This window comes from Ovis canadensis, chromosome X, assembly GCF_042477335.2.
Source record: "Ovis canadensis isolate MfBH-ARS-UI-01 breed Bighorn chromosome X, ARS-UI_OviCan_v2, whole genome shotgun sequence".
Taxonomy (NCBI): Eukaryota; Metazoa; Chordata; class Mammalia; order Artiodactyla; family Bovidae; genus Ovis; species Ovis canadensis.
In genome coordinates this window covers 9,071,119-9,097,596 of record NC_091727.1, presented here as the reverse complement: position 1 = coordinate 9,097,596, position 26,478 = coordinate 9,071,119, and the positions used below count along the sequence as shown (strand labels likewise).

Sequence of the window (26,478 nt, the reverse complement as noted above, 5' to 3'; positions counted from 1 at the left end):
GGTGTGGTGTGGAGGAGGGCCTGGGGAAGCTTACATTTTGCAGTCTTCCTTTATCATCAGCCCAGCAAAGTTCTTCAGTTGGAGCACGTTTACAAGGAGACACTCATTGGCCCTGTCAAGCCTGGAAAATAAAACACGAGTTCACAGACTGCAAACTCCCTGAGGTGGACAAATCCTTCTGGTGCAACTACCACAGTGGCCTTCACCCAACTCCCAGGAGACTGGTGTGAAGTCTGGGAACATTTCTTATTGTCACAGCAAGTGGAGGTGGCGGGGGCGGGGGGGTGCGGATACTGGATCTTGCTGCTGCTGAACACTCCAGAGTGCACAGGATGGCCCCCAACCAAGAACGACCCAGCTCCAAGGTCATGAGCGCCAACACTGAGAAACACTCAGCTAGGATGACATGAGTAAGCAAAAGAAAGCTGCTGGGATGTGAATATCCTGCCTTGTTCCTCTGAGAACTGCTAGTTATCGCCTCGATAGAAACTGTAACTAGGGGACTTTCCTGGTGGTCCAGTGGCTAAGACTCCATGCTCTCAATGCAGGAGGCTGGAGTTCGATCCCTGGTCAGGGAACTAGATTCCACATGCTGCAACCAAGAAGTTGCATACCACAACTAAAGAACCTGCACACACAACGAAGACCTGTTGTAGTCAAATAAATATATAAAAATTTTTTTTTAAGAAAAGAAAGAAACTGTAACTAGAATCTCAAACGCTTTGCACTGCAAAGCACCCAGCTCCCCGGGCTCCACAGGGTGACAGTCCCCAGCTGTGACTTGGTGTTGGGGGACAGCAATGGAACTGCTTACACAGGTCCCTTCATCCCTCCAGGCCTGTGGGCGGAGCTCTGAGTTGGTGGGCAGGCCCCAATCTACCCATCATCTTCACAATCCACAGGGAAAGAGTCTTCTATACTCACAGAAATCCAACATGGATCTGGGGCCCCTCGTTACTGCAAGCATCTCCACGAACAGGCTCGTCAGCATCCTCACTCCTGAACACAATCAGAAAAGGACCCATTACTCCAAGGGGATGTGGTTACTGTGGGCTCAGCAGAAACTCCTGCTAGGAGTGCTTCTTAGTGAGAGGGGCTTTATTAAGTGGGGACTGAAATAAATGCTCTGAAGTGAATGAAAGGGTACGGCAGGTCCCCAGGATCCATGACACCATCGCCCAGGGTGCCTGCCGACCAAGTGGTATTTTTGAGAAAATAACTGCATACCTCTGAAGACCACATGTGATGTTTAGGACAAAGTTCAAAACCATGTCCTTTAAAATGCTACACAATAAATGAGATGCGTACAGATACCCAAAGCAAAATAAATGACATCAAAGGTCTCAAACAAAATAAAGCCCAGAATCATTCTGCCCTTGCAAAGTGATTCCTTGAGCTGAGGAAAGTGGGAGGGATGGAGAGACATGGACATTCATTTCAAGTAAACATCCTTTCTAGAAAAAAACAGGTGATTCTCCTTTTCCAGCTCTATGGGGCTTGTGCCTTTCACTGCCCCCCGCCCAGGGCTGGAGAGAGAGCAGTTGTCCTAGAAACAGGGAGCCAGGCCAGACCCCAGACACCACCTGGGAGTAGAGGGGTTCCCTGGGAATGCTAAGAGTCCCCTCCTGGGTGGAGAGAAAGTAGAAGAGCTGCACCCCACAGACACACAGTGTCAAGCCAGACACGTATGGGCAGGGCTGTCTTTTGGGAAATCAGCCCAGGGAGGGGAGAAGGTCAGATTCTAACCTTTTGTTGGGAGGTTCAAACACGCCGCTGTCGCTGGCCAGCGAGTAATCAGACAGGCAGGTGGACATGTGGCACGGTCTCTGCTCCAGCCTCTGGGCGTTGTCTTCTCGAAGGGTCACTGCTGTAAGCAAGAGACATGGCAGGCTCAGGAAGTGACAGTGCAGGAGGCCAGGTCACAGCACAGACAAAAGCACAAAGCGGCAGAGACAGGCCAGCATGCGCACAGATGTGTGCTTAACTACACGCTGCTCGAGAACCTTCTGATAATGAAAACTGGAAGATACGGGCTTCCGGCTACTTCTTTAAAAGCTCTTTAAATGACCATAAATCTCCTTTCACCTCCTTAATGAGCACACAGGACAGAAGGTGGTGGGAAGGCCCTGGGCATGGTGGCACTCTGAGAGAGTGTCAGGGAGACAGATCACTCAGGCATGAAGGACAGCGAGTTCTCTGAGAGCTGGGAGGGTCAGTGTTTCCTCTTCGATGCTGCCTGGTAGCCTCCACGCTTCATACAAGAAATGTGGACTACACTGCTTCACAATTGGAAAACAGAATTAAAAAAAAAAATCATCCCTAACAAAACGTAGTGACTTTCAAGTCAGAGGATATACAGATGCAACCCAGACTCGGCCTTTGTCAGTGTCTCCGTGGCCCTTTTTTCTCTCTGACTGCAGCATCCTCCTCAGCAGTCCTGGGGACACACTGGTTTCCAGAAGGTTCTCCTGGGATTAGGCAGCCTTGTCACTGAGCAGCTTCACTTTTGTCTCAGGCCTACTTTAACCAAGAACCACTGACACTCTCCCCTTAACCATCTCATCAAGTCCTTCTACTCCTTCCCTCACAGCGCCAAGTGCCCTCCGCTGACTGTGACAATGGACAAAGGGGCCTCCACACTTTCAAGAGAGGCACATGTGGTTAGAACACAGGCTTAAACCATGAAGCCGCAACTGAACCTCACTCTGGCATCACGATGCCTCTTGTTAAGTCACGCAGGTCCCTCTGGTCTCTCTACTTTTCTTCAGGCATCTAAGCTCTAGAAATTGAAAATTTAGATACCTGCGCATCCCTAAGTTGAGGGAATGTCTCAACAAAATTTCTCACAAAATTTCTCTCTCGTTGTGATGAAGATGTACGAAGAGAGAAATGAAATGAAAGGCTTAATCCTCAGTGATCGCAAGCTTAGTGCATTCCCTCAGTCCACCAATGACCAACTCTCTTTTCAACCAAATTATTCATTCACAGGACAATTAAACCCAAACACATTCAGTGGGGTGCAAAACAGATGGGGGTGTCTGTGGCTTGGTCTCACGATGTTAACTGCAGACAAAAGCAGACAAAAGCTGACCTTCCAAAGGCGTGCAGCACCCATCTTAGGGGCCGCCAGTTCCGCCTCAGTCAGAGGCAAAAACTGACTCAGTCCCAGGGTGGCTGGAGGTACCGACTCACACATCATAGATCACCAATCCCAAGTCCAGCTCTGCTCATCATCCCTGCCCCATGGAAGAAACCAAAGCCCCCAGGTCTGAACTGCAGATGGAAGCCCTCAGATTGCTGCATGGAACCTCAGAAAACACAACTGCTCACTACTTCCATTCCCAGTTCTGTCACTTGGCCTTACACATCAAGGAAGTAACACCATGCAACAATCCAGTCAAATTCCAGGCAACCCGGTAACGTGACTCTGACAAAATTTCTCTCATTGCGATGAAGATGGATGAAGAGAGAAAGGAAATGAAAGGCTTAATCCTCAGTGTTCACAAGCTTACTGCATTCATGGAACAACAGGATGCAGGAGTAGACAGAAGAAGGAAGTATGGTCATCTGTTGCCCTGGGTGAGAAAAAAACACATGGCAGACCCCACACTACACACCCCAACTGTCTGCTCTCAGGCTTCAAGGCAACGATGGGACAGTGGGGAGCAGCCAATGAAGTAAGGAAGAAACAGTCTTCTTCACATTTATTTTTAAAGCCCCTGAACTTTTCATCATGAAACACAGACTGACAGACACTGAGACCTAAGGACAACAATACCATTTGACAAAAAGTAAGAAAGTGTAAGGAAAATCATACTGTGGGCAAAGCTGCCAGTTGACATACTAAAATAATGGAAATATTAAAGTCTAGGGGGAAATGAAAGGAGGAAAGAAATACTCCAAGCTTTTAAGAAAGTTCTTACACGACTTTCATAGCCAGATGAATACCACTGAAACGACAATATAAGATAACTGTTGAGCTACTTTAAAGGACAGCTATGAGCTATGCTCTTCCTGACCACGCCTTGACCATCCTAAATACACTGATTCACTGAACAAAGATGTCACACAGCCTGACCAGCAAGGCAAAGGCAAGTCCAAGGTCACTTACAGTGAACGTTTCTGTTGCGCCGCATGAAAAAAGAGATAAAAAAGCAGAAAGTGAAAGCACTGCAGAAGTTAAGCCAACAATTTTAAACAGGATAAAGAATGTAATAAAAACATCAATAAACAGATGAATAAAGTAAAAATATTCATGGATTTATATTAGCAAATACCAGTGGGAATGAAAATAGGAATGGACTTCAAAATCATGACACATCTGACTTTTAAAATCTGGGGAAGATAAAACTGTAGTAAACATGTAAAAACTGCTGAAGATGACCATTTATTTTCCCCTTCCCCTGTCCCACCTTCAGTCTCCTCACACTGATTTAAAACACAATGGGTGACTGTGAACTTTGTGTAACTAAAATTTTATCTTACTCAAGGTTGCTTGAGTCAAACTTAAACACATACTGTTATTAGACTGGAGACTGCAGGGAACCATAAATGAGGGGCGGGGTTAATATAATGAGTATTGAGATCCTCACCAACTTTATGAAGCTGTGATGACTCTAGGCTTGGGCACTCCCAAAGACCAAGAGAGGCCAGGAGTCATCCATTGTCCATGCCTCAAGCTGCTTACCCAACCCAGCCCTCATGGAGCACCCATCAGGACCCATTCATGGAGTCAAATACTTCTAGTTTGTAAGTGGTATTTGTAATTTGAGTGTGTGCTAAATTGCTTCAGTCGTGTCTGGCTCTGTGTAACCCTATGGACTGTAGCCTGCCAGGCTCCTCTGTCCATGGGATTCTGGAGTGGGTTGTCATGCCCTCCTCCAGGAGATCTTCCCGACCCAGGGATCGAACCCATGTCTCTAATCCCCTGCATTGGCAGGCGGGGTCTTTACCACTAGCTCCACCTGTGAAGTGCTTATAATTTAAGTAATTAATTTGTAATTTGAATAGTTCTACTCAGAGTGTCATATACGAGTACACCACCAGATGGCAGTATCTGACCATGCCAGAAGCAAAGCCCTCGGTCTAAGAATTGTGAAGCATCATAACATCCATCACAAAGAGGAAAAGAAAAGGAAGTCAGGATCAGAAATTAAGTCGGCTCTTCTCTTTCCCACCCTATCTTTATCCTGGACCGAAAGGGATGTTTGGCCTTGTGTGGACTTTCTGCATACACAGTCTGACACTCTTGTATCTCGACCTTTAAAGAAACGTTGGTACGGGTGTGTGGGTGTGTGTACTCAGTCGTGTCCAACTCTTTGGACACATGCAAACCCCATGGACTGCATTCCATCAGTCTCCTCTGTCCATGGAATTATCCAGTCAAGAATACTGGAGGGAGTTGCCATTTCCTATTCCAGGGATCTTCCCAACCTAGGGATCACTGTGCCACCGGAAGTGGGCGGGGAACACAGAAAAGTAAGCTCAAGCAACAACAGACGCACAATTCAGTCCTTATTTTGTATTTTCTTTTTTGAATCACAGGAATAAACACGGCATACTGAACCTGTGATTATAATGAAGAATAAAGTGAATAAAGTTCCTCTGGACATGTGAATTATAGAAACGACGTATATGGGGATATGAGAGGGGAAGACACTGAAATAAGAGATGCCAAAAAGCTCCAGGACTGCCTAAGAATATACTAGATCTCTGGTTAAACACATAAATGTTACAAGAAACTAATATATATATATATATATATATATATATATATATATATATATATATATATATCAGTACTGAATATTCATTGGGAGGACTGATGCTGAAGCTGAAGCTCCAGTACTTTGGCCACCTGATTTGAAGAACTGACTCATTTGTAAAGATCCTGAGGCTGGGAAATATTGAAGGTGGGAGAAGGAGACAACAGAGGATGAGATGGTTGGATGGCATCACCAACTCAATGGACATGAGTTTGAGCAGGCTCTGGGAGATGGTGATGGACAGGGACAGGGAAGCCTGTTGTGCTGCAGTCTACAGGGTTGCAGAGTTGGACATGACTGAGCAGCTGAACTGAACTGAATAACCAGCACTGCTGTTGTTTAGTTGCTAAGTCGTGTCCAACTCTTTTGTGATGCCATAGAGTGCAGTCTGTCAGGCTCCTCTGTCCATGAGATTTCTCAGGCAAGAATACTGGAATGGGTTGCTATTTCCTCTTCCAAGGGATCTTCCCGACCGAGGGATTGAACCCATGTCTCCTGCTTGGAAGGCAGATTGTTTACCGCTGAGCTATCAGGGAAGCCCAACAACCAACATGGTTATACATAAAGAAGAACTGATGGGTAACAGAATGGTGGTGAGTGGAAGAGTTCACAAAGATTACCTCATTTAAGGGCAAGAAAGGTGAGACTTAGCCCCATTCAAAGATGCGCTTGAGGTTACACAGCTAATGAGTCAACAGGACAGGGAAGAGGGGCTGGGTCTAAGCTGCTAGTTTGAAGCCATTTCCACTACCTTGGGTTTATACTCACGTTTTCTCTCTCTCCTTTGCTACTAAAACACGTAACAGTACAGAACCAGGGTTTCTCAGTCTTGTTACTACAGACACCTTGGCTGGATCATTCTTTGTAGTGGGGACCATGCTGTGGGCTGAAGGATGTTGAGCAGTGCCGCTGGTCTCCACCCACCAGATGCCAGTAGTACCATCACCACCACCAGCCCCTCAGCTACAACAACTGAAAATGTCTTGAGACATAGCCAAGTACCTCTAGGGGGCAAAAACACCCCTGGTTGAGATCCACAGTGCTCTACAAATTATCTACTGTTTGCCTGAATGGAATGTCTGAAAACAGTTTGGCCGTGCAAATGGAAGTTAATTAAATGGGCGGCGGTTTTTTATCTTCTCCAAAAATGAAGTGGGTTCAAATCACTGGAGGTTGGCTCACAAAAGCACATGGGGTCAAGAGAGGGAGGACTGAAGCCCAGGTTCAGCTTTGTGCACCATCCATCAGCCAGAATACCCTCTGAAACAGCAGACTGGTTTTCCACGTGGGCTACATGTTGACAAGCTGAATTGACAGCAACTAGACAGATGAAATTCTCATGGCTACGTGTTTTTTGATCTGAACAGCATCAGAGAAATCAATTTGGTAGCAAGGACTGATGCTCACAGGTATGCCTTTTCACTTCCCCCATGATAGACAAGTACAAGAACAAAGGATAAAGGGTGAAGTTACAGGGCCAAAGGAAGATTCCTGGGGGGCTATAGGCGGACAGCTACCCCCGTGCTTTTCTGAGGCAGGCACGCACAGAAATGCTCCATCTGGGCACACTCCCTGGGAACTTCACTATGGCCCGAGTACTTCTTTATCAGGCTCCCAGTGTGGAGGAACAGGTGGTTCTTATCTTTATTTATAACAACTAACATTCTGAAAACTAGCAAAATACCGGGAAAGACTATGACAGTCTTTCCATGGAAACTTGTCAGTTTCCATGACATTTCAAGGACCAGGGACAAGACAAAAGCAAAAGCACGCAGGCAGAGTGGGCGTGCGGGCTTCCTCATCTGTCATCGAGGACCATCCATCGAGGGTCCTACTAAGCTGAGCACCCCTGAGGCCACAGCAGGGCAGCTGGCCTCCCTGTACATGGCTTCCTCAATGAGCTTGGATCCTCGCCTCCCAGCCCAGGGCACCCATGGGACTCATCGGTAGATACCTGCAGCTGTGGGAGCAGTGGCCACTTGGGGTCCTCGCTCATGAGATCCTTCTCCGTCCCCGGGGCACCCATGCAGCGGCAGGGCTGCAGCGCCCGGCAGGTCTTCATCTCCCAGGGCAGCAGCCTGAGCCCGCAGCCTGTCCAGGGCACCCAGGCCTGCCACCTCGAAGCCATCACTGAGCTGGGCCAGGGGCGAGTCTCGAGAGGCCGGGAGGAAGGGCGTGTCCAGGGGAGAGCTGGGAGGGGACAGCGAGGATAGGGAGGACCGCGAAGACAGGGAAGCCAGTGACTGTGGCGTGTCCAGGGAGCGCCTCGGCTTGTGTAGGCCCGGGGCTGCCGCGGTATCTGCCAGGCCCACATCCCGGCCCAGGGAGTCGAAGGGCACGAGGTCGAAGCGCAGGAGCGGGCCGCCCTCGGTGTCAGGCTTGTCGTACTGTGGGAGCCCGTAGATGTCGGTGAAACTGACGGAGCTCAGTGAGCCCCGGCTGGAAGCCAGAGAGCCCCGGCTGGAGGCCAGGGAGCCGCGGCTGCTCCCTGAGGACATGGTCAGGGTGCTGGCAGACAGGCTGAAAAGAGAAGAGCAGCCTGGAGCCCATGGCTGGAGCCCACTCGACCCCACCCAAGGCCAGCCTCTGGGAAGCTCCAGGAGCAAAACCCTGCCTCGTGCTCATCAACCTCACCTGCGAGCTGTTTAAGACACCCACTCCCCACCCTTGAGTTCATGACTATTTCCTTTGTTTCTGTACATGTCAGTAGAGAACACAGGTTAACATCCGGGACTCTTGCCCGAGTTTAAGTTCCAGCTCACACTCAAACTAGCTGAAGGTATTTTTTGGTCAAGGGCTTTTTGACCTTTCTGAGCCACCCACTTTCTTGGGTGGGGAGTGCTGTGATGAGAACAGTTCCCGCCTCAAGGCACTCTTAGGAGGGGAACTGAGAAAATAATACACAGAAAGCCCTTTACACCAATATAGTTAAGTACTTGAACTCCAGACCTATTACTGAGCATCCACATCTTAAAGATATTTGTGCCTTAAAGAAATAAAAATGTATGTGTGCATATATGTACATGAAAATATATGGTTTCTGATGCTGTGAGCTACAAAATCCTTGGGCAAATCTGAGTTATTCTGAAGTCCCACTTGGTGATCTCCTCAGTGTCCTTGGATCATATATGATACGAGCAGCTCCTCTTAAAAAATATCATGTATCCACTTTTCTGTCCTGTGTTTACAACCACTTCAGGTTCTTAGTTCTGGGAGAGAAAACCAAGCTAAGGGCATTGTGAAGCTCATGACCACATCATTACAAGATGATAATCAAGCTACTCACCTTTGTAACTGGGACTGGAGATAGGACGTGAGGCGGGTGGCTTCTTCCAGCTGCATCAGGAGACAGTTTCTTTTTTCCTGAAGCAGAATCCTATAGGTATGAAAACAGTCCACTGGTGGATTTCAAAGATAGCAAGTATATTTTCCTAACAAGAAATGCAACTATTAATTCCCCCGAACTGACTGAGGTTTGAATGACTAAATTCTAAAAAGCACATCCAGGTCATAAACACCAAGATAACAGAGATGTGTATTGTGCTTGAAAATGTACCACCAGCCCCCTGAACAGCGCCTGATACACTGGGTGGGTAGGCAGATAGATAGATAGGTGAGTGGATGGATGGGCGGATGGATGGATGGATGAGTGGGTAGATGGGTGGATAAAAGGATGGATAAATCAATGGGTGGGTAGCTGCATGGACTGATGGATACAGGGGTGGGAGGATGGCAGGCTGATAGATGGATGAGTGAACAGTAGTTTGGATGGACAACAGTAGATAAGAAGATGGGCATAAAGATGGGAGGATGGGTGTGAGTAGATGAACAGATAGATGGAGAGTAGACTAGAAGATGGATACAAATGCCCAGCATGCCACAATCTACTGCAATTCCCTGGAACAAATCAGAGTCCCTCATTTTTAAGCCCTCTTCCAGGCAAAACCATATGAAATTCTAACATCCACAGAATTCAAAGATCAAGCCCAAAATAAAAAAGCCACTGCCCAAGTGTGGGAGGTAGTTTTCTCTCTACTTTTTCCTATGGGGTGAGTAAGGACAATGTCCTGAAAATACAGGGGCAGGGCACCCGGCACCTGCAGCGGGAGCAGGCAGGGTCTAAGTCATGGGTTCCCCGGTCTTCTTCCCTCCTCTATCCCCTTCTCGACCGTCTCCCACTTGTGAACAGGGACCAGGAGTCTTGGAGCCCTGAGCAGAGCTGGGACCCCTGGAGGACAGGCAGGTACATGCTCCTTCCACCTTCCACCAGGCAGTAGCTGCCGGAGGAATCAGTGACCATGTGCAGTTGTGCAATCTGGCTTTGCCAGCCGCTCCTCCGGCGCTACCTGCCCACCTTTCGGTGGCGCCCTGCATGGACGTGGCCCGGGCGCGCTGGATCTCCTCCTCCAGGCGCCGCCGCTCCTCCTCCAGTCTCACCACGTCCTCTGCCGGCCGCCTCTGCTGGATGATGAGCTGTAGCTCTTGAAGCAGGGCCTCCTTCTCCTTGACGAGCTGCAGCCGGTCCCTGTCAGCCTCAGCCAGGCCCGGCCACGACTCGCTCTCCAGCTGGGCCAGCTGCTGCTGGATGTTCGAGACTCTGCAGGAAAGGGACATGGGAAGATCCACGAACTTGATGAAACACACGTGTCTTCACACAGTCTCAGCACCGTCACGCAGATTCTAGAAACTCACGCTGACCAATAGCAGAATGACTGCACTGAGTCAACCTCACATGGCACAAATAAGGGATCTGGAAGTGAGGTGGAACGAACCTGATGTGGAAGCCCTTTGCATCATCTGCCCTGGCCTATGACATTTGGGATGACAGTAAGGATGTTTGTTGCAGGGCTTCCCAGGTGGCTCAGTGGTAAAGAATCACCTGCCATTACGGGAGACCTGGGTTTGATCCCTGGGTTGGGAAGATTCCCTGGAGAAGTGCATGGCAACCCGCTCCAGTATTTTTGCCTGAAGAGTCTCATGAACAGAGGAGCCTGGCGGGCTACAGTCCCTGGGGTCACAGAGTTGGACATGACTGAAGCAACTGAGCACACACGCATGTTTGTTTCAAAGAAGACCCCGATTCACCCACATGCCTGGCGTTGCTTCCTATATGTGCTGTTTTGGAACGAGACAGAGCCGGCTCATTTCTCTCCACACCCCCTCCCTTATCAGTAGCTGAATACCGTGCTAGACGCATGAGAGATGCTTCCAGCCGCCTGCCTTCTCTGTGCGCCTAGCTGCGGAGCCCACCTTGAGAAAACCCAGAAGAGAATCACAGCCCTCATGGGATCCTCAAGAGTGCCGGAGGCCTTGACCATGAAGGATATTCAAAATGCCTGGCAGAGAGCAGGTACTCAACCAAAGCTAAACATGTGAAATGGAGAATGAACACACCAGCAAGTATATGAAAGAATGGGAGTCAAGTCGCAGTGAGCCTGGATGTGATGCAGGGTACCCCTTAAGCTGCAGAAATACAGCTCTTGTCACCCCCACCCTGTGCACCCAAATGGCCTGTGGGCCCACTGGGCAGACAGACTAGTGTCCTGAAGTTGTGCTGAAGGCAGAGGAAATGAAAGAGACATGGCCCGTGTTTTCAGAGATCCCTAAAAGCAGGAGCATGATGTTTTAAGCCCTTTATGTTTATATGTGGCTCAAGATGGCAGTGGCTTCTGGGCAGAGAGAAGGATTTGCAGACCTGACCAGAAGCCAGCCGTGTGCCAGACAGAGGTTGGCACATGGGCCCAAAACTAAATCCAATGCCTTCTCTGAGGTCACAGAGAGCTGTGAGGGTAGTGAAGTGGCAGGTGCACTCAGTCCTCTAGCCTCAAGACAGTGGTTCTCAAAGTGGGGTCCCTGAGTCAGCCTCAGTATCACCTGGGAGCTCGTTACAAATGCAAACTTCAGGTACCATCCCAGATCTGCTGAACACCATGCTCTGCAGATGGAGTGGGGCAACCCAGGTTTTGACAAGCCCTCCTAGGTGCTTCTTGCCAAGTGTGACACCCACTGCTTTTCAGGCACCCCAGCCTGGTCTGGAGAATGCGAACTGTCCTTGGAGCTTAGGGCTTCCATCAGGCAGGGATAGGATGATCCTCTCTAAAATGAGAAAGGCACGAGTACTTCTGAGACCGTCCCATTTGGTGCTCAGGACACATATCATGAATCGAAGCTGGTGTCCTCGCTGGGTCCAAACTTCAGAATCCGTCTCAACACTGTGCTTCCTCGCAGATACTGACAGTCAACTGGCATTGGCCCATGTGTTAAGGGCTGTGGGATATCCCTGTACCAGTCTGAGCTGCTCCTGAACTAGACATGAGCATGAGATTAGTCAATCTGGCAAAAGGATTGGCCAAGGCGCCTTCTTCAAGGGAAGAAGCTGAAGCTCCAACACTTTGGCCACCTGATGCGAAAAGCCAACTCATTGGAAAAGACCCTGATGCTGGGAAAGATTGAGGGCAGGAGGAGAAGGGGACCACAGACAGAGGGTGAGATAGTTGGATGGGGTCATTGATTCCATGGATGTGAGTTTGAACAAGCTCCAGGAGATGGTGAAGGACAGGGAAGCCTGGCGTGCTACAGTCCATGGGGTCACAAAGAGCCAGACATGGCTGAGCGACTGAACAACAACAACAACCTTCTTCAAGCACCAAACCAATTAGAAAATCCACAGTCATGAAAAGAAAAGCGTATACAAGTCATAGTTTAAATGTGCACGTTTTACTCAAGCCCAATTCCCCAAGAAGGTAAAGAAAATAGCTGAATGTCAGTAGCTTTATTAGGCAAATTCTTTTCTAACATAAGACCAATTTCCTGCAAATGTGTTGGAAAATGGTGCCAAACCATGTCACTGAAAAAACTAATGACAGATGCAGCTCAACAGGGTTAGGAATCCAACTGAGCTTAAGCATCTACCTCTCTCTAATTAGTGTAATTAAAATTTATGGCAGTCATATAACTGAAGCCCAAGGAAGCACTCCAAGCAGACCCATAAATTAGCACCAAATCAGACATTAGACCCAGCAAAATTTTTGGAACATTCTACTGTAGATCAAGCCAAGTCAAAGGTAAGGAATAAATATAGAAGAGATGTACAAAGAGCAAATCCATTGGGTCCTCGTAATTTTTCATTTCAATGTATACAGGAAAGCCTATTTGAGCCCAAGTAAAGTTAGCAGTGTTACCTGGTCATATATAATAATAATTCTCATACTACAAGCACACATATTTTTAAAAGCACTCCTTTTGAGTTTTCTGAAGTTAACATGTGAGGAGATCAAGATTCCATTTGCACTGGCCAGCTCCAGGTCAGCCACCACTGCACGGGGATTCAAGTTGCTGAGGGTGGGTGGAGATCCAATCCTAGATAATCCTGCTTTTTCCAGGAAAATCTCAAGTGACTCAATCGTGTCCAACTCTTTGAGGCCCCATGGACGGTAGCCCACCAGACTCCTCTGTCCATGGGATTCTCCAGGCAAGAATACTGGAGTGGGTTGCCATTTCCTTCTCCAGGGGATCTTCCCAACACAGGGATAGAATCCATGTCTCCTGCATTACAGGCAGATTCTTCACCATCTGAGCCACCAGGGAAGCCCCCAAGTAATATCCACTATCAGAACAAAGTATAAAGAAAAAACTGTAGTACAAGAGGAAAGAGAGGCAAAGGGCAGATTTCCAAAGGTCTGCCCACTGTGAGCATAAAAGCATGTAAGAATTAAAGATTTTAAAATTTAAAAAATAAAAAACTAAAATTAAAAAAAAATAAAAAAATAAAAAAAATAAAAAAAGAAATAAACTCATAAAAAAAAAAAAAAACAGTACAGTGACCAGGATTAAACAGTGTACTGTAACTTTCCAGAGCTCAAAAGAAAAAGCTGTATGGACATATGGTGAAGGGTGACTCCTGTAGCAGAAACAATTTGGGTGAAGCTGACTTAATGTAACCCACCTGGAAAGGTTGTTTGGGCTGTTCTGAGCACTAGATGAGCACACTGTGCTTAAGAACAAGGTTTATTGTTTTTTTTTTTAAAAAAAGTAACTGAATTTCATAGCACTGCAAATCACTGCAGAGCTCCCTATGAATCTAGAGGAATACTGGCATATATTGTGTGTGTTAGTCGCTCAGTCATGTTTGACTCTTTGCAACCCCATGGGCTGTAGCCCACCAGGCTCCTCTGTCCATGGAACTCTCCAGGCAAGAACACTGGAGTGGGTTGCCCTTCCCTTCTCCAGGGGATATTCCCGAACCAGGAATCAAACCCAGGTTTCCTGCATTGCAGGCAGATTCTTTACTGTCTGAGCCACAAGGGAAGCTGACTGGAATAGACTAGAAAGTGTAATTTCTTTCTCTAGATCCATAATCTGGAGTTAGACATTTGGGGGTCTGCTCTTAGCCAGGCTGAGAGAAGCATGTGTCTGTCTGTGTGTACCGGGAACCAAGAATGCTAGAATTCTTTCTTGCACAAGTGGTGTCTTGAATGTTTGCCACAGAAGAGGCAGGATGGCTTTACCTTTAAAACAATAAGCCTTGTGTACCATGCTGCTGGTCCAGAAAAGAGCATCTGCAAGGCGGACCCTTCCTGTGTTAGGATTATTGGATCCAAGAGACCTTCTACCTCAGGCTAAATAACAAATGTACAGTTCTGATGTCCCTTCTATAGCCACACCCAGTAGCTGATATGCAGTGCGAAATTGGAACCCCACTCTTGCAAATACCATCATTCCAATTCTAGAAAATAAAGGGAAAACCATTTCCAGAAAGGCTATTTCCTACCATATTCTCTCAGTGAAATGAAACATAAGGAAACAAAGCGAGGTCACAATTAAAATTTGCAAAAAAAGAAACTTTTCCAAGTCCCCCCCCCTTTTTTTTTTGGCTGCACCATGTGGCTTGTGGTATCTTAATTCCCCAATCAGGGATTGAACACGGGACCATGGCAGTGAGAGCACATAACCCTAACTACTGGACTGCTAGGGAACTGCCTAAGTTCATTTTCAAAGAGAATCAAGATCAACTTAAAACTGGCGAGGGTTTGTTTTTTCCCTGAGAGTCAGCTGAATTTACTGATTTTTATTTTTGATAGGTAACCCCTTTTATAGCCTATATATATCCTCTCATAAATGTCTTTTAAAGGCTTTAAGACACACGTCCCTGTGCACAGAATAGTCAAGAAATGAAAGCAAGTTCTCAGTCAAGCACTCCAGTCTCACATTTATCATGTGATTTCTAAATTTCACCCCTTAAACAGGCCTAATGTAGACAGAAGTCAAATATGAATCATTTTCCCCTTACTATTTTTGCCCAAACACCTTTTCTGTTACAACCTGGGCACCATTAAACCATGAATGGAAACCTGCATTTATGTGGCAGAAACTGCTTGGACCCTTACGATTCATGTGGAAATCTTAAATATGACTTGCATTTTGCAAAGAAGAAAATGTGCTTTTAATATTGCATAGTTTACATATTCAGAGTAATCCCCAGTTCTTTGAATTTATATCTCAACTCTGGGATCTATGATACAATTTTGCACGTTCCTAAAATAATGCCACTTTCTGGAACAGAAATGGAACTCCAGGCCAGCCACATCCCTGACTCAGGGTGAGGGGACATGACGGACCCAATGCCACGTTCTAGGACATGGTGCCAGGTTAGAGTCTCATGCCTTCAGATGTCAATTATAGCTGTAAACTTGATGCTTTTTATGTTTTCTCTCTTTAGTTTTTTTTCTGCAAATATCTATTTAAATGGAAATCAAAAGTCCACCACAGTCTCATCTGAGATCTGAGTCGTATGGACAGTGAAATCACTTTACCTCAATGAACTAAATCTTGGTCAACTAGTGTCTATTCAGCTCAAGTCTTTACACTGGAAACTCATGGAGTCTGACTCTAGACCATGCGGCATAAGAAGGGCCTACGTTCCCTGGTGGGCTCGTGGTTGGGAATCTGCCTGCCAAGGCAGGGGTCACGAGTTTCATCCCTGGTCCAGGAAGGTCACACGTGCTGTGGAGCAACTAAGGCTGTGTGCTACAACTACTGAGCCTGTGTACCTAGAGCCTGTGCTCTGCAACAGGAGAAGCCACCAGGAGAAGCCCATGCACCTCAGCAAAGAGTAGCCCCCGCTCACCACAACTAGAGAGAAAGTCCATGCAGCAGCAAAGACCCAGCTCAGCCAAAAATAAATAATCTTTTAAAAATTTATAAAAAAAAAATATGGGCCTACAAATACCCCAACACCCCTCCCTGCCCTCACATCTTGTCCCCTCTGAACAAACAGAGCTTCAGAATGACTTCTTTAAATGGAAAGCAGATGGTCTCCAGGTTTCTTTCTCTTGGCCTGTTTCCTTTGTCTCTCACGGCCGTGCCCCACTCCCAAACCCAGATACACCGTCACTGGAGAACTGAAGGGAAAATCCAAAGGACTGATCGAATTCAGCTGGAATCCTAACGCTCCATCAGCGACGGCACAGGACCCGTCCTGGCAACAAACACTGAGACGCGGAGACACAGGCCAGGCCAAATGTTTTGTTCCTATCAGGACGGCAAGTGTTTCTATGGAAACAGCTACAGTTTGTGCACAGTTCTGGAACAAGCACTCTTAGGTTAAAAATAAGGAGACATCTGCGTCATCAGGGTTGCTTCAAGAAGACTTGTTCCTCCAAACTGGCTTTGAAAATTTCTTTCAAGTTTTTAACCAATAGTGTGAAAATACTCCTATCATAAGGTCTGCCTTGGGAACCAAAGTGATGTTCCTGAAGGAAAAGGAAGAAACAGTTGTTGGAATATATTTTACATGACCTAGAGGGCTTCCCAAGTGGTAAAGAATCCACCTGCCAATGCAGGAAACACAAGAGACAATCGATCCCTGGGCCGGAAAGATTCCCTTGAAGGAGGAAATGGCAACCCATTCCAGTATCCTTGCCTGGAGAATCCCATGGACAGAAGAGCCTGGTGGGCTACAGTCCATGGGTTGCAAAGAGTCGGACACAACTGAGTGACTGGGCACACATGACCCAGAGTTGAAAACAAAACTAGTCACCATGACAGTGGTGGTCTGGTCTAGAGAATTCTCTAGAAATCATACCATCGTTTGGAATTATGAGTTCCACTTCTATAAACTTCCTTTAAATCTGAAGAGACATGAAATCCCTCATTGTTCAGAACATTTATTGTCTTTTGATGATTTCCCAGCTCTGAGAATCTCGAATCTAGATATACAAGGAAATACATCAAGGCATCAGCTTTTCCTCATTTAGAAGTGGCAAAGCCCAGGAAATTTTACAGAGGGGAAGGAAGCTAATCTTCGTGGGGTGCAGCCTGGCAACAAGAGGAATGCCTCAAGGATGTTTTCAAGCAGGTGAAGCTCCAATGAAAGCACCAAACTAACTATCAAATATCAAGATCCACAGCCTAAGTGATCCTTGACCATAAAGCAAGCCTCAGAGAACTCTCTCTGGGGTTGTTCTGCCCTGCCCCCTAAGAAACTTGCAATTATACAACTCTGCCCTGATCCCTGCACCCCCTTGATTGAGAAAGCTTTCCTCAACACATGGGCAGCGGGAATTCCAACATCCCTCAGGGCCCAGCTCCAAAGCTGTTTTTTCCAATACCCAAGAGGAGGATTCATGACGGGGTGGTCCATGACCACAAGCCCTTCTGAATGACCACGAAAGCCCAGGAACCACAAACTGAGCTGGGAGCAATGATGTGTCATGTGAACACAATTTCTGAAATGAACAGACCATGACCTGCCCTCATGAGATCCTGAAGGGCATGCGTGTCTAAAGGCCTTTTCTTCTTGTAAATCCAGGGGAATTAGCCCAAGGCTCATACCAGGATGAGGGTTTTGGGGGCAGGAGCCAGGAGCAGAGCAGCTGACCTGGCACTGACCTGGGTCCAAGAATTCCTTCCACCCGCCTGTTCATAGGGGTGAAGGTCAAAGAGCATGTGTGATCTAAGGGGACCTCTGTTTACTCTTTCAGTAAATATTCACCAGACACTTAGTTTCTGGAATTATAGTCATGAGCTAACTGGATAAAAATTTCTGCCCTCAGGAGGCTTCCATTCTTGCAGGGAAAAACAAACAGTAGAAAAAGCAAACACATAAAATATGGGCTCCCCAGGTGGTGCTAGTGGTAAAGAACCCGCCTGCCAATGCAGAAGACACAAGAGATGCAGATTCGATCCCTGGGTTGGGAAGATCCTGGGGAGGAGGGCATGGCAACCCACTCCAGTATTCTTGCCTGGAAAATCCCATGAACAGAGGAACCTGGCGGGCTGGATCCCAGAGTTGGACATGATGGAAGAGACTTAACAGGCACATGCATAAAGTATAGAGCAGGTTAGCTGGTTACATTTGCTGGGAGAATCAGGGTAATGGGGTGGTAGACGGGAGTGATCCTTTATTCAGAATGATGAGAAAAGTGTCTCTGACAGTGAGCAGAAGGAGAGCAAAGGCCACATGACCCTTTGAGGCCAAGCATCCCATTGCAGGCAGAGGAAACAGCAGGGGCCAAGGGTACTGTGTTACTTGCCTTGCATTTCTGTAACAAATGATCACAAACTTGGGAGGCTTACAACAACACATATCATTACCTTACAGTCCCATCCAAGTACTAACCAGGCCCGACTCTGCTTAGCTTCCAAGATCAGATGAGATCGGGCACATCTGGGGTGGTATGGCTGTAGACCTTACAATTCCAGATGACATAAGTCAACAATGAGTGACAGGACTGTGATTCTTCTGGGGGCTCAATGGAAGAATATATTTTACAGCGGTTTCTAGGGGCTGCTCACTTTCCTTGGCTCACGGGCCTGCATCACTCTGATCTCGGCATCCATCCTCATATCTCCTTCTCTGCTTCTCCCTCTTCTAAGGACCCTTGGGATTACATTGAGCCTATCGAGGTAATCCCTGGTGACTGAGATGGTAAAGAATCTGCCTGTGATGTGGAGACCCGGGTCCAAACCCGGGGTCGGGAAGATCCCCTGAAGAAGGATATGGCAACCCACTCCAGTATTCTTGCCTGGATAATCCCATGGACAGAGAAGCCCGGTGAGCTACAGTCCATGGGGTCACAAAGAGATGGACACAACTGAGTGACTAAATGGCTACCATCAAGGTGATCTAGCATCATCTCCCCACCCCCAGATCTCTAACTTGAGGCCATCTGCAAAGCTCCTTCCGCCAAGGAAGCTAACAGAGTCATGGGTTCTAGGGATTAGGATATGGACATCTCAGGGGCCATTACTGTGCCAACCTCCAGCACTAAACCAGGAGTGTGCCTGACAGGTGTTAGGCCCAATGTGTGTGAGGAACACTGAGGGAGCCAGAATGGCTGGAACAGGCTAATGCCTTGAGTCAGTGGAAGACTTGTCCTTGGGTCTTGCCACACACAGTTGGGATTTCAGAGCAAGATAAGAAGCCGAAGAGTCAGATTTTTTGATGGCAGCAAGAAACTCTGGGCCATCTGAGTCTTTGCTGGGGGGGACTGTCCTGGGTATTGTGGGGTGTTGAGCAATATCCTTGGGGTCCCCACATGGGATGCCAGAAGTGCCCTCTCTCCAGTCACGAGAACCAAAAACATCCCCTGGGGGGCCACCCCCATCCCTTAGGGGCTGATGGAATCTAACATGTTGTGAAAGGAGTGCTTGTCTGCAAAAACAATTCAGACCCGGCAATTTAAATAACTGAAAGTATGCTGATCTGCACCATCAGTACACCATTCCCTGCAACCTTCACCAGGGAAGGACGTGACAACTCACAGAATGTGTTTGTCCACGACTCCAAAAAAATGTACAAAAAATGATGGTATTTAACCAGGATGAGGAGACACAGAAATCAGGGCTCTCCGTTGCTACTGATGGCAGAGTAAAGCATATAGGTCATTTTGGAAGACAATTCGGTGGGACCGATCAGAACTTCCGACATAAAGGTCTTTAGACCCATATGTTTCCTTGCTAAGTATCTGTCCAAGGAAACAGGTATTCCTGCAAGGCTGGGGCCTATACACAGATGTGCACTATTTGTGAAAATAAAAAAAAAACTGGAATCATCGAGATGTCCATCCAGAGAGGATGGTTGTAATCATTAGAAAAGCTATGCATCATATACTAGATTTAACTACACTGAGCTTCATTTACTTAAATGTTTACATAAAACCTGGAAGGTTTCACACCAAATCATTAATGGTGGGAGGTAGGATTAGAGAGGAAGTTAAGATGGGAGGTCTCTATTGATTGCATCTTTGACAAAAGCAATGTATTCATGTATTATTTATGTAATAAAAACAAGCAGGAAAACACACAGGTATATATATGCTAAATCGTGTCCGACTCTGTGACCCCATGGACTGTAGCCCGCCAGGCTCCTCTGTCCATGAAATTCTACAGGCAAGAATCCTGGAGTGGGTTGCCATGCCCTCCTACAGGGGATCTTCCCAACCCAGGGATCAAACCCAGGTCTCCTGCACTGCAAGCAGATTCTTTACTGTCTGAGTCACCAGGGAAGCCCTATATATACACACAAATAAATGCAAGCATACATATGTTACATGTGTACATAGACATACAAGCAGATTTGTACATGCTTCTGAACCCTGTGTGTCTATACATATAGGCAGTGTCCGTGCACGCAGGCGCACACCCTGCAGGTACTATCTGGGGTTATCTCCACCCCCAGGCAGACTCACTGAGGTCCTCACAATGTCTGCTAGCTGTGGGGGAGTTTATATGTCCTTATGGCCTCACATAAACCACGCCACGTCTGTGAACAGGGCAGGTGCTAGTCAGAAGTACAGTCTCCCAGACCCCCACCCAACCCCTGGCAGCTTCTCTGCCAATGGCTGCCGGGTGTGGAGGAAGCTGCTGGGGTTGCCCATATGGAAATGACGCAGATGTGGACCTGCTGAGACAGCACAATCCTCTAGCACTAGTGACATGGGGGCCGGAGTGTTCTCTGGTATCTCCCCACTTGATGCCATTGGTGCCTCCCCTAGAGCTATGACAACTACTGACATCTGTAAATGTAGCCAGAAGCCCACTGGGGGTAGGGGGAGTCCCACCATTGCACCCCTCCCTCACTCCCTGTTCCAGTGGGAACCACTATTCTAGTGGGAAAGAACAACTGTGAGCCAACCTGACACGTCCTTACAATGAATCTCAGATCTCTAAATGTGTGCAAGGCAGCTCAGAAAGGCACTTTGGAGAAGCCCGTACTTTCCTACAAAGGTCGACGCACTGGGGACAGGACCCTCCTCTGCAACTGCAGTGCCTTTCCTAACAAGGTTCTGGTGACCCTGAGATACTCCTCCCCTTTAAAAGATACTGATGAAGTACAGTGTCCTCCCCTGAAGAATGCTCTTAAATCCTGGACTTTCCGCCCAAATGTTATTATCTCGATATTTAAAAGATTACTCACTCTGTATCAATCTCATCTCTAGAAAACCAAAATATCCCTTGCAATGGCTGGTAAATGTCACAGCCAAACAGTAACAATTACGTTAAGTACAGCACCCAACAAGTTTCTATGGTTTAACACAATGCAGCGAATTCCAACACCCACATAGTGCCACAGAAACATGCAAGGAGCAGAGGACTATTGAGACAATATTCTCAATATTGAGACAACAGCGTCGGACAAACGCCACCAGCAAGCTCCAGAGAGTGGATGCCTGAGGCCAGGGAAGTGGTCCACGGGGAAGTGCAGTGCCCCCTTTGAGGATATCACTGCATCCTGCAGAGCAAGAGCCAGAAGGATCGGGCAGAGGGGCTCAGAGCAAAGGCTGGGTCATCTCCAGCCGGCCCTCCAGCAGGGAGTCAGATGATCTGCTTTGGATGCTATTTTTACATTTGCTAAAAAGGCCATGAAGCGGATTTCCAGACATCCCTGAATGATACAGTATACTGACCAAACCCAACTATTTAGCTTCCAGAATGGACGCCCTCGACCTGCTTGGCATTCGCTCCTCTTCCTCCACTCCCCGCACAGCAGTTCATATGTGACTAAAGAAACTTCTTGAAAAAGACAGGCACCATGGCTTTCTGAAGCCCAGATTTTGGAATAGCTTGAATTTAAGACTCTTTTCAGAAGGCACAAGAGAGATTGATTCACTAAGCCCACGCACCGTAACTACTGAATCCATGTGCCACAACTAGAGAGAAGCCTGTGTACCGCCACTAAGACCCGACACAGCCCAATAAAATAAATTTAAACAAAACACTGCCTGCGAGGGTAACAGCCCACCTGGTGGTGCTGCCTGTGCATCCTGGCTGAGACCGGGAGGGAGGGACAGAGAGGAGGAAGAGATACATTTTGAAACACACAAACAAGGTCAAGTCTCAATTCGCAGAAGGCAGGTAACCTACAACACAGGTTAACAGACACGATTGTGTTTCAGTTCTCTGTCAGAATGACATAGATTAGGTACTGCTGTCACTCATGGACCTAATCCTTATTAAACTGTCTTTGAACCAAGATACATGGCTCTTGTTGTTAATCTATAAAATGAGACGCCACATATATTAAAAAAAAAAAACAGTTATGCTTAAGCTGTTCTGAGGGACTGATGCTCAGCTAGAAGGCAGGGAAGGAGGGAGTTCTGAATTCCTTGAGAGGATAAAGAGAGCCTGAAAAGTCTCTATTTTTATTATATCCCATCTTTATAACTGTTTGCAATATTGAGAAGTTCCCATTTTAAATGCATGTGAAATTCTGTCACATGCGTTCCGAAGCTACACGTAAACTGAAGAGTCTTAATTCTATACTCTGTCAGACATTGCTTTCTGGTAAGATGTGGATAAATCACACATTGAAACTCCATAAAACCTCTTCCCACAGGAGGAAGGAAATAAGGAGAAGGCAAGGTTTGAAAAAGGAGCTTCTTACCTCTTTCTGGCTTCCTCATACTGCCAGTTAAGCCTGACTCGATCCACAAGCCTTGTTTTATCATCAAAGATGAACTTTTCGGAACAGAAGGAAGATAAACAAGGGGGGAGACATGTTAAAAACCCATTTTCAAAAGAGAAAACTCACTTAAACTTCCAGCACCAGTGAAGAATATTTTAATTCACCTTCTAATTTCCATTTTTCAAAGGTCTGGAAGGAAACACACCAATAACAGCTGCCACCTCTGGTCATCGGGAGTTGGGAATGCGACTGGTAAGACTTTGGTTGTTCCAACACTGGCGGATTTTTTTTAAAATAGTGGAAGTACACTTGTCTATTTTGTAATGCCCACAGCAAATTAAGTTTGAAAAGAAATAGAGAATTCCTCAAAGTTGATATAAACACACAAAAAAATTCATCCCAACTTGTGTAGTACATGCATGCTGTGACGAAGCAAGCTGCCGTTCTGGAGAGGTTCATACAGTAAGGAATAGAAGCTCTCAGTCCAATAATCAGTGAGGAACTGAATCCTGCCAACAATCATATAAGCCTGGAAGTAAACCCTTCCCAATCAAGCTTTCTGATGAGACTGCAACTCTAGCTAATACCTTGATTACAGTTTCCTGAGAGCCCCTGAAGCAGAAGATGAAGCACAGTTTCCTGATCCACAGTACAAGTGTGAGATAATAAATGTGTGCTGTTTTCAAATGCTAGGTTTCAGGGGTGTTTTGTTATGCAGCAATAGCTAACTAATACAGTTAAAGCCTTTTGATATATTTTTCAATAACAAGATGTAGTAGAAAGCACAGGGGTTTAGGGATCAGAGTTGCTGATTCAAACCCAGATCTGCCTCTCCCTGGCTATATAACCTTAGGTAACCTGGTACCTGGACCCTCTCAGCTGACAAAAGAAGATGGAAACAGCTACTTAAATCAAAGTAACAGTCATGAAGCTGCCAACTCAGGGCCAGCCCCAGTAAACTCATAAATAATGACAATTTACTGCTAAAGTTATTCTAATTCTAACCTTATGTTAAGCAGCAATGAGTTATTCATGGAATTCAATACATATTGTACTTCTTTCCTTTTCTCATGCCAAAATCTTTAGGCAAAAATGCCAGACAGTTTTGACTTACAGATTCTTCTCTGTCTTAAACCTGGTCAAAAAAATGTCCAAGTGTAGTTTTGAGAACAATGAGGGGGAACATTGCACATAGGCAGTTCAGGACATCCAGGACACAGAGGCATTATTTCCTATATGATATTCCCCTCAAAGAGGCACTATTTGTTGACATTTTAAAATATAGTTAATTATTTAAAACTCACAGTTTTTTAGTCAATGGTTTTCCCTTTTTATGTATTTACTTTTAGGAGGGCATTGTGCATTTCACTGATATTTCAACTTTACTTAGTGAGCCCTAAGAATCCATACAAATTGGTTTTCCATTTGTAACAAATGAATGTAAAACTTCACTCAATGACAGTATAACAGTAGTGTCTTTAAGTATTCACTGCCCTGCTTCACATGATGGCAGCCAATTCTGCTTTGATGGCTAACTCAAGGCTTCACTAATTATCAAAAGGGGCATTATGAAATTCTTCCAAGTCCCAAACAAAATTAATTTCAATTTAATTTTCTGACATTCTCTTAGAAGAATAAGAAATAGCATCAAAGTATAACCCAAGGGTAACACAGCCACAAAGCTGATGAAAATCACTGGTCTAAGCCAGAGCTCAGAGAACTACAGCCCAAAGGATGAATGTTGCCCACCACCTCTTAGTTTTACTGGAACAAGCCCCACCCACCCATTCACAGGTGACTATGGCAGAGACTGCATAGCCGGCAAAGCCTAAAACACTTATTATCTGGATCTTGGCAGAAAAAGTTAGCTGATCCATGCTCTAAAGAGTCCTACACCTGTCAAAAAATAGCTAAACTCCTGTATCCTGCATCGAACCTGGACTGGCGATTCATTTCTTATATGATATTATACATGTTTCAATGCCATTCTCCCAAATCATCCCACCTTCTCCCTCTCCCACAGGATGCTTGGGGCTGGTGCACTGGGATGACCGAGGGATGGTACGGGGAGGGAGGTGGGAAGGGGGTTCTGGATGGGGAACACATGTACACCTGTGGCAGATTCATGTTGATGTATGGCAAAACCAATACAATATTGTAAGGTAATTAGCCTCCAATTAAAATAAATACATTTAAATTTAAAAAAAACAGCTAAACTCAACTTTCAAAAGGATTCTGCCTTTTTAAAAAATCTAATTTATGAAGAGAGAGGTAATAAGCCATTCAATTGCCTCTCAGGCCCTTCTGAACCTTCAAGATGCCTGGATGTAAAAAAAAAACCATATTCTTTCTTCAAACTTAATGGCACAAAAGCCAAAACCCTTTTGAAGGGAAAGTGGAAAATTTAAACAAATGGGTGATGGCCACATGAAAGCAGCCCTTTTGTTGTCTCTCTGGATATACTTGGTTCTCCGCCCCCGCCCCCCCACTGCCTGGTGAGCATACCTCGCCTATGATGTCAGTCTGAGAGCCAGCATCACAAAACTGGTGAGATAAAGACTCGCCCAGTGCGCCTGCACCAGGAGGGAACTCCTGCAGAGGGTCGGTAAGAGAACAGCTATTCCTGAAGCCATCAGTCAGCTTGGCCAGGCTCTAGAACAGAAGGGAACAAGCAACTTGAATAGCCATGGCGATGCATCTCTTCCCTTTCCAAGCAGTCATTTCCTTCCCATTCCAGGTCGGCAGCCTCATTCCTGGAGAGCAGGCCCACCCCAACCCCATTCTCATGAGATTCCAAAGAAATGTTGATCAGCACGTGCACCTTTCATGAAACTCGTAGTGATTTAAGTCAGATGGCAACTGAGTCCTCCTGGCAGCAAGGGAATAATACAGAGAACAAATGAGGGACCATTTTTACTGTTTTAACCTCTGTGTTTCCTAAAGAAAAAATAAGCCTTCCCTCCAAAAAGCCAAAAACATAGGGAGTAGAAAGGCAGCTGACAGGGGCTAGAGAGCTCGGGGCAATGAAGATATGCTGGTCAAATGGTCCAAAGTCCCATGCATTAAGAGCAATGTGCATACGTGTGTGCTCAATTGCATCTCTTTGTAATCCCATGGACTGTAGCCCACCAGGCTCCTCTGTTCATGGATTTCCCAGGCAAGAACACTGGAGTGGGTTGCCATGCCCTCCTCCAGGGAATCTTCCTGACCCAGGGATTGAACTCACGTCTCCTGCACTGGCAGGTGGATTCTTTACCGTCTGAGCCACCAGGAAAGCAGGAGGAATAAGTCCCAGATCTTAGGTCCACAGCACAGTGAGAATAGCTAGCAATACTGGAGTGAAGGTCTGAAAGTTGCTAAGAGAAGATCTTAGAAGTCCTCAGCACAGAAAAATCAATGTACCCATGTGAGGTGACAGATGTGTGAACTCATTTTATGGTGGTAATCATTTCACAATAGTTGTGTCTATCAAACCAGCACGTACACCTTAAATTTATAAAATTTTATTTGTCAACTGTACCTCAATAGAGCAAAGGGGAAGGGAGATAGCACTCCTATTTGAAATGTTCCTTCAATAAATAATTCCATCAGAAAGGAATGCTACCTGGAGATTTTCAAAACCACACAGAAGGTGAAAACAACTCCTAGACTATGCTCACATATTCTTATTAGCAAATTTTTTTCAGTCATAATTCTACAGGGTCAAAGTCATCTTATATGGATGTCAGTAGGCCAAATATTAGAGTAAGTATAAATTCTGGTACCTAGAACCCCTTCGGGTGAAAGTTCAAGAGAAACCAGATGTTT

At 46.3% G+C, this 26,478-nt stretch overlaps 1 protein-coding gene across 4 annotated transcripts in view; it reads right to left on the bottom strand.

The window, feature by feature from the left end:
• WWC3 (WWC family member 3) overlaps window positions 1–26,478 on the bottom strand; it is a 108,372-nt gene that overhangs the window by 17,080 nt on the left and 64,814 nt on the right. For all 4 annotated transcript variants that reach the window (XM_070289719.1, XM_070289717.1, XM_070289718.1 and 1 more), the window contains 8 exons: window positions 25,177–25,323; window positions 22,651–22,724; window positions 10,120–10,362; window positions 9,052–9,141; window positions 7,720–8,285; window positions 1,747–1,867; window positions 925–999; window positions 35–121 (listed from right to left, as the gene is read on the bottom strand). In XM_070289719.1, coding sequence (XP_070145820.1) covers window positions 35–121; window positions 925–999; window positions 1,747–1,867; window positions 7,720–8,285; window positions 9,052–9,141; window positions 10,120–10,362; window positions 22,651–22,724; window positions 25,177–25,323 — 1,403 coding nt within the window. The remainder of the gene's footprint in view (window positions 1–34; window positions 122–924; window positions 1,000–1,746; window positions 1,868–7,719; window positions 8,286–9,051; window positions 9,142–10,119; window positions 10,363–22,650; window positions 22,725–25,176; window positions 25,324–26,478) is intronic.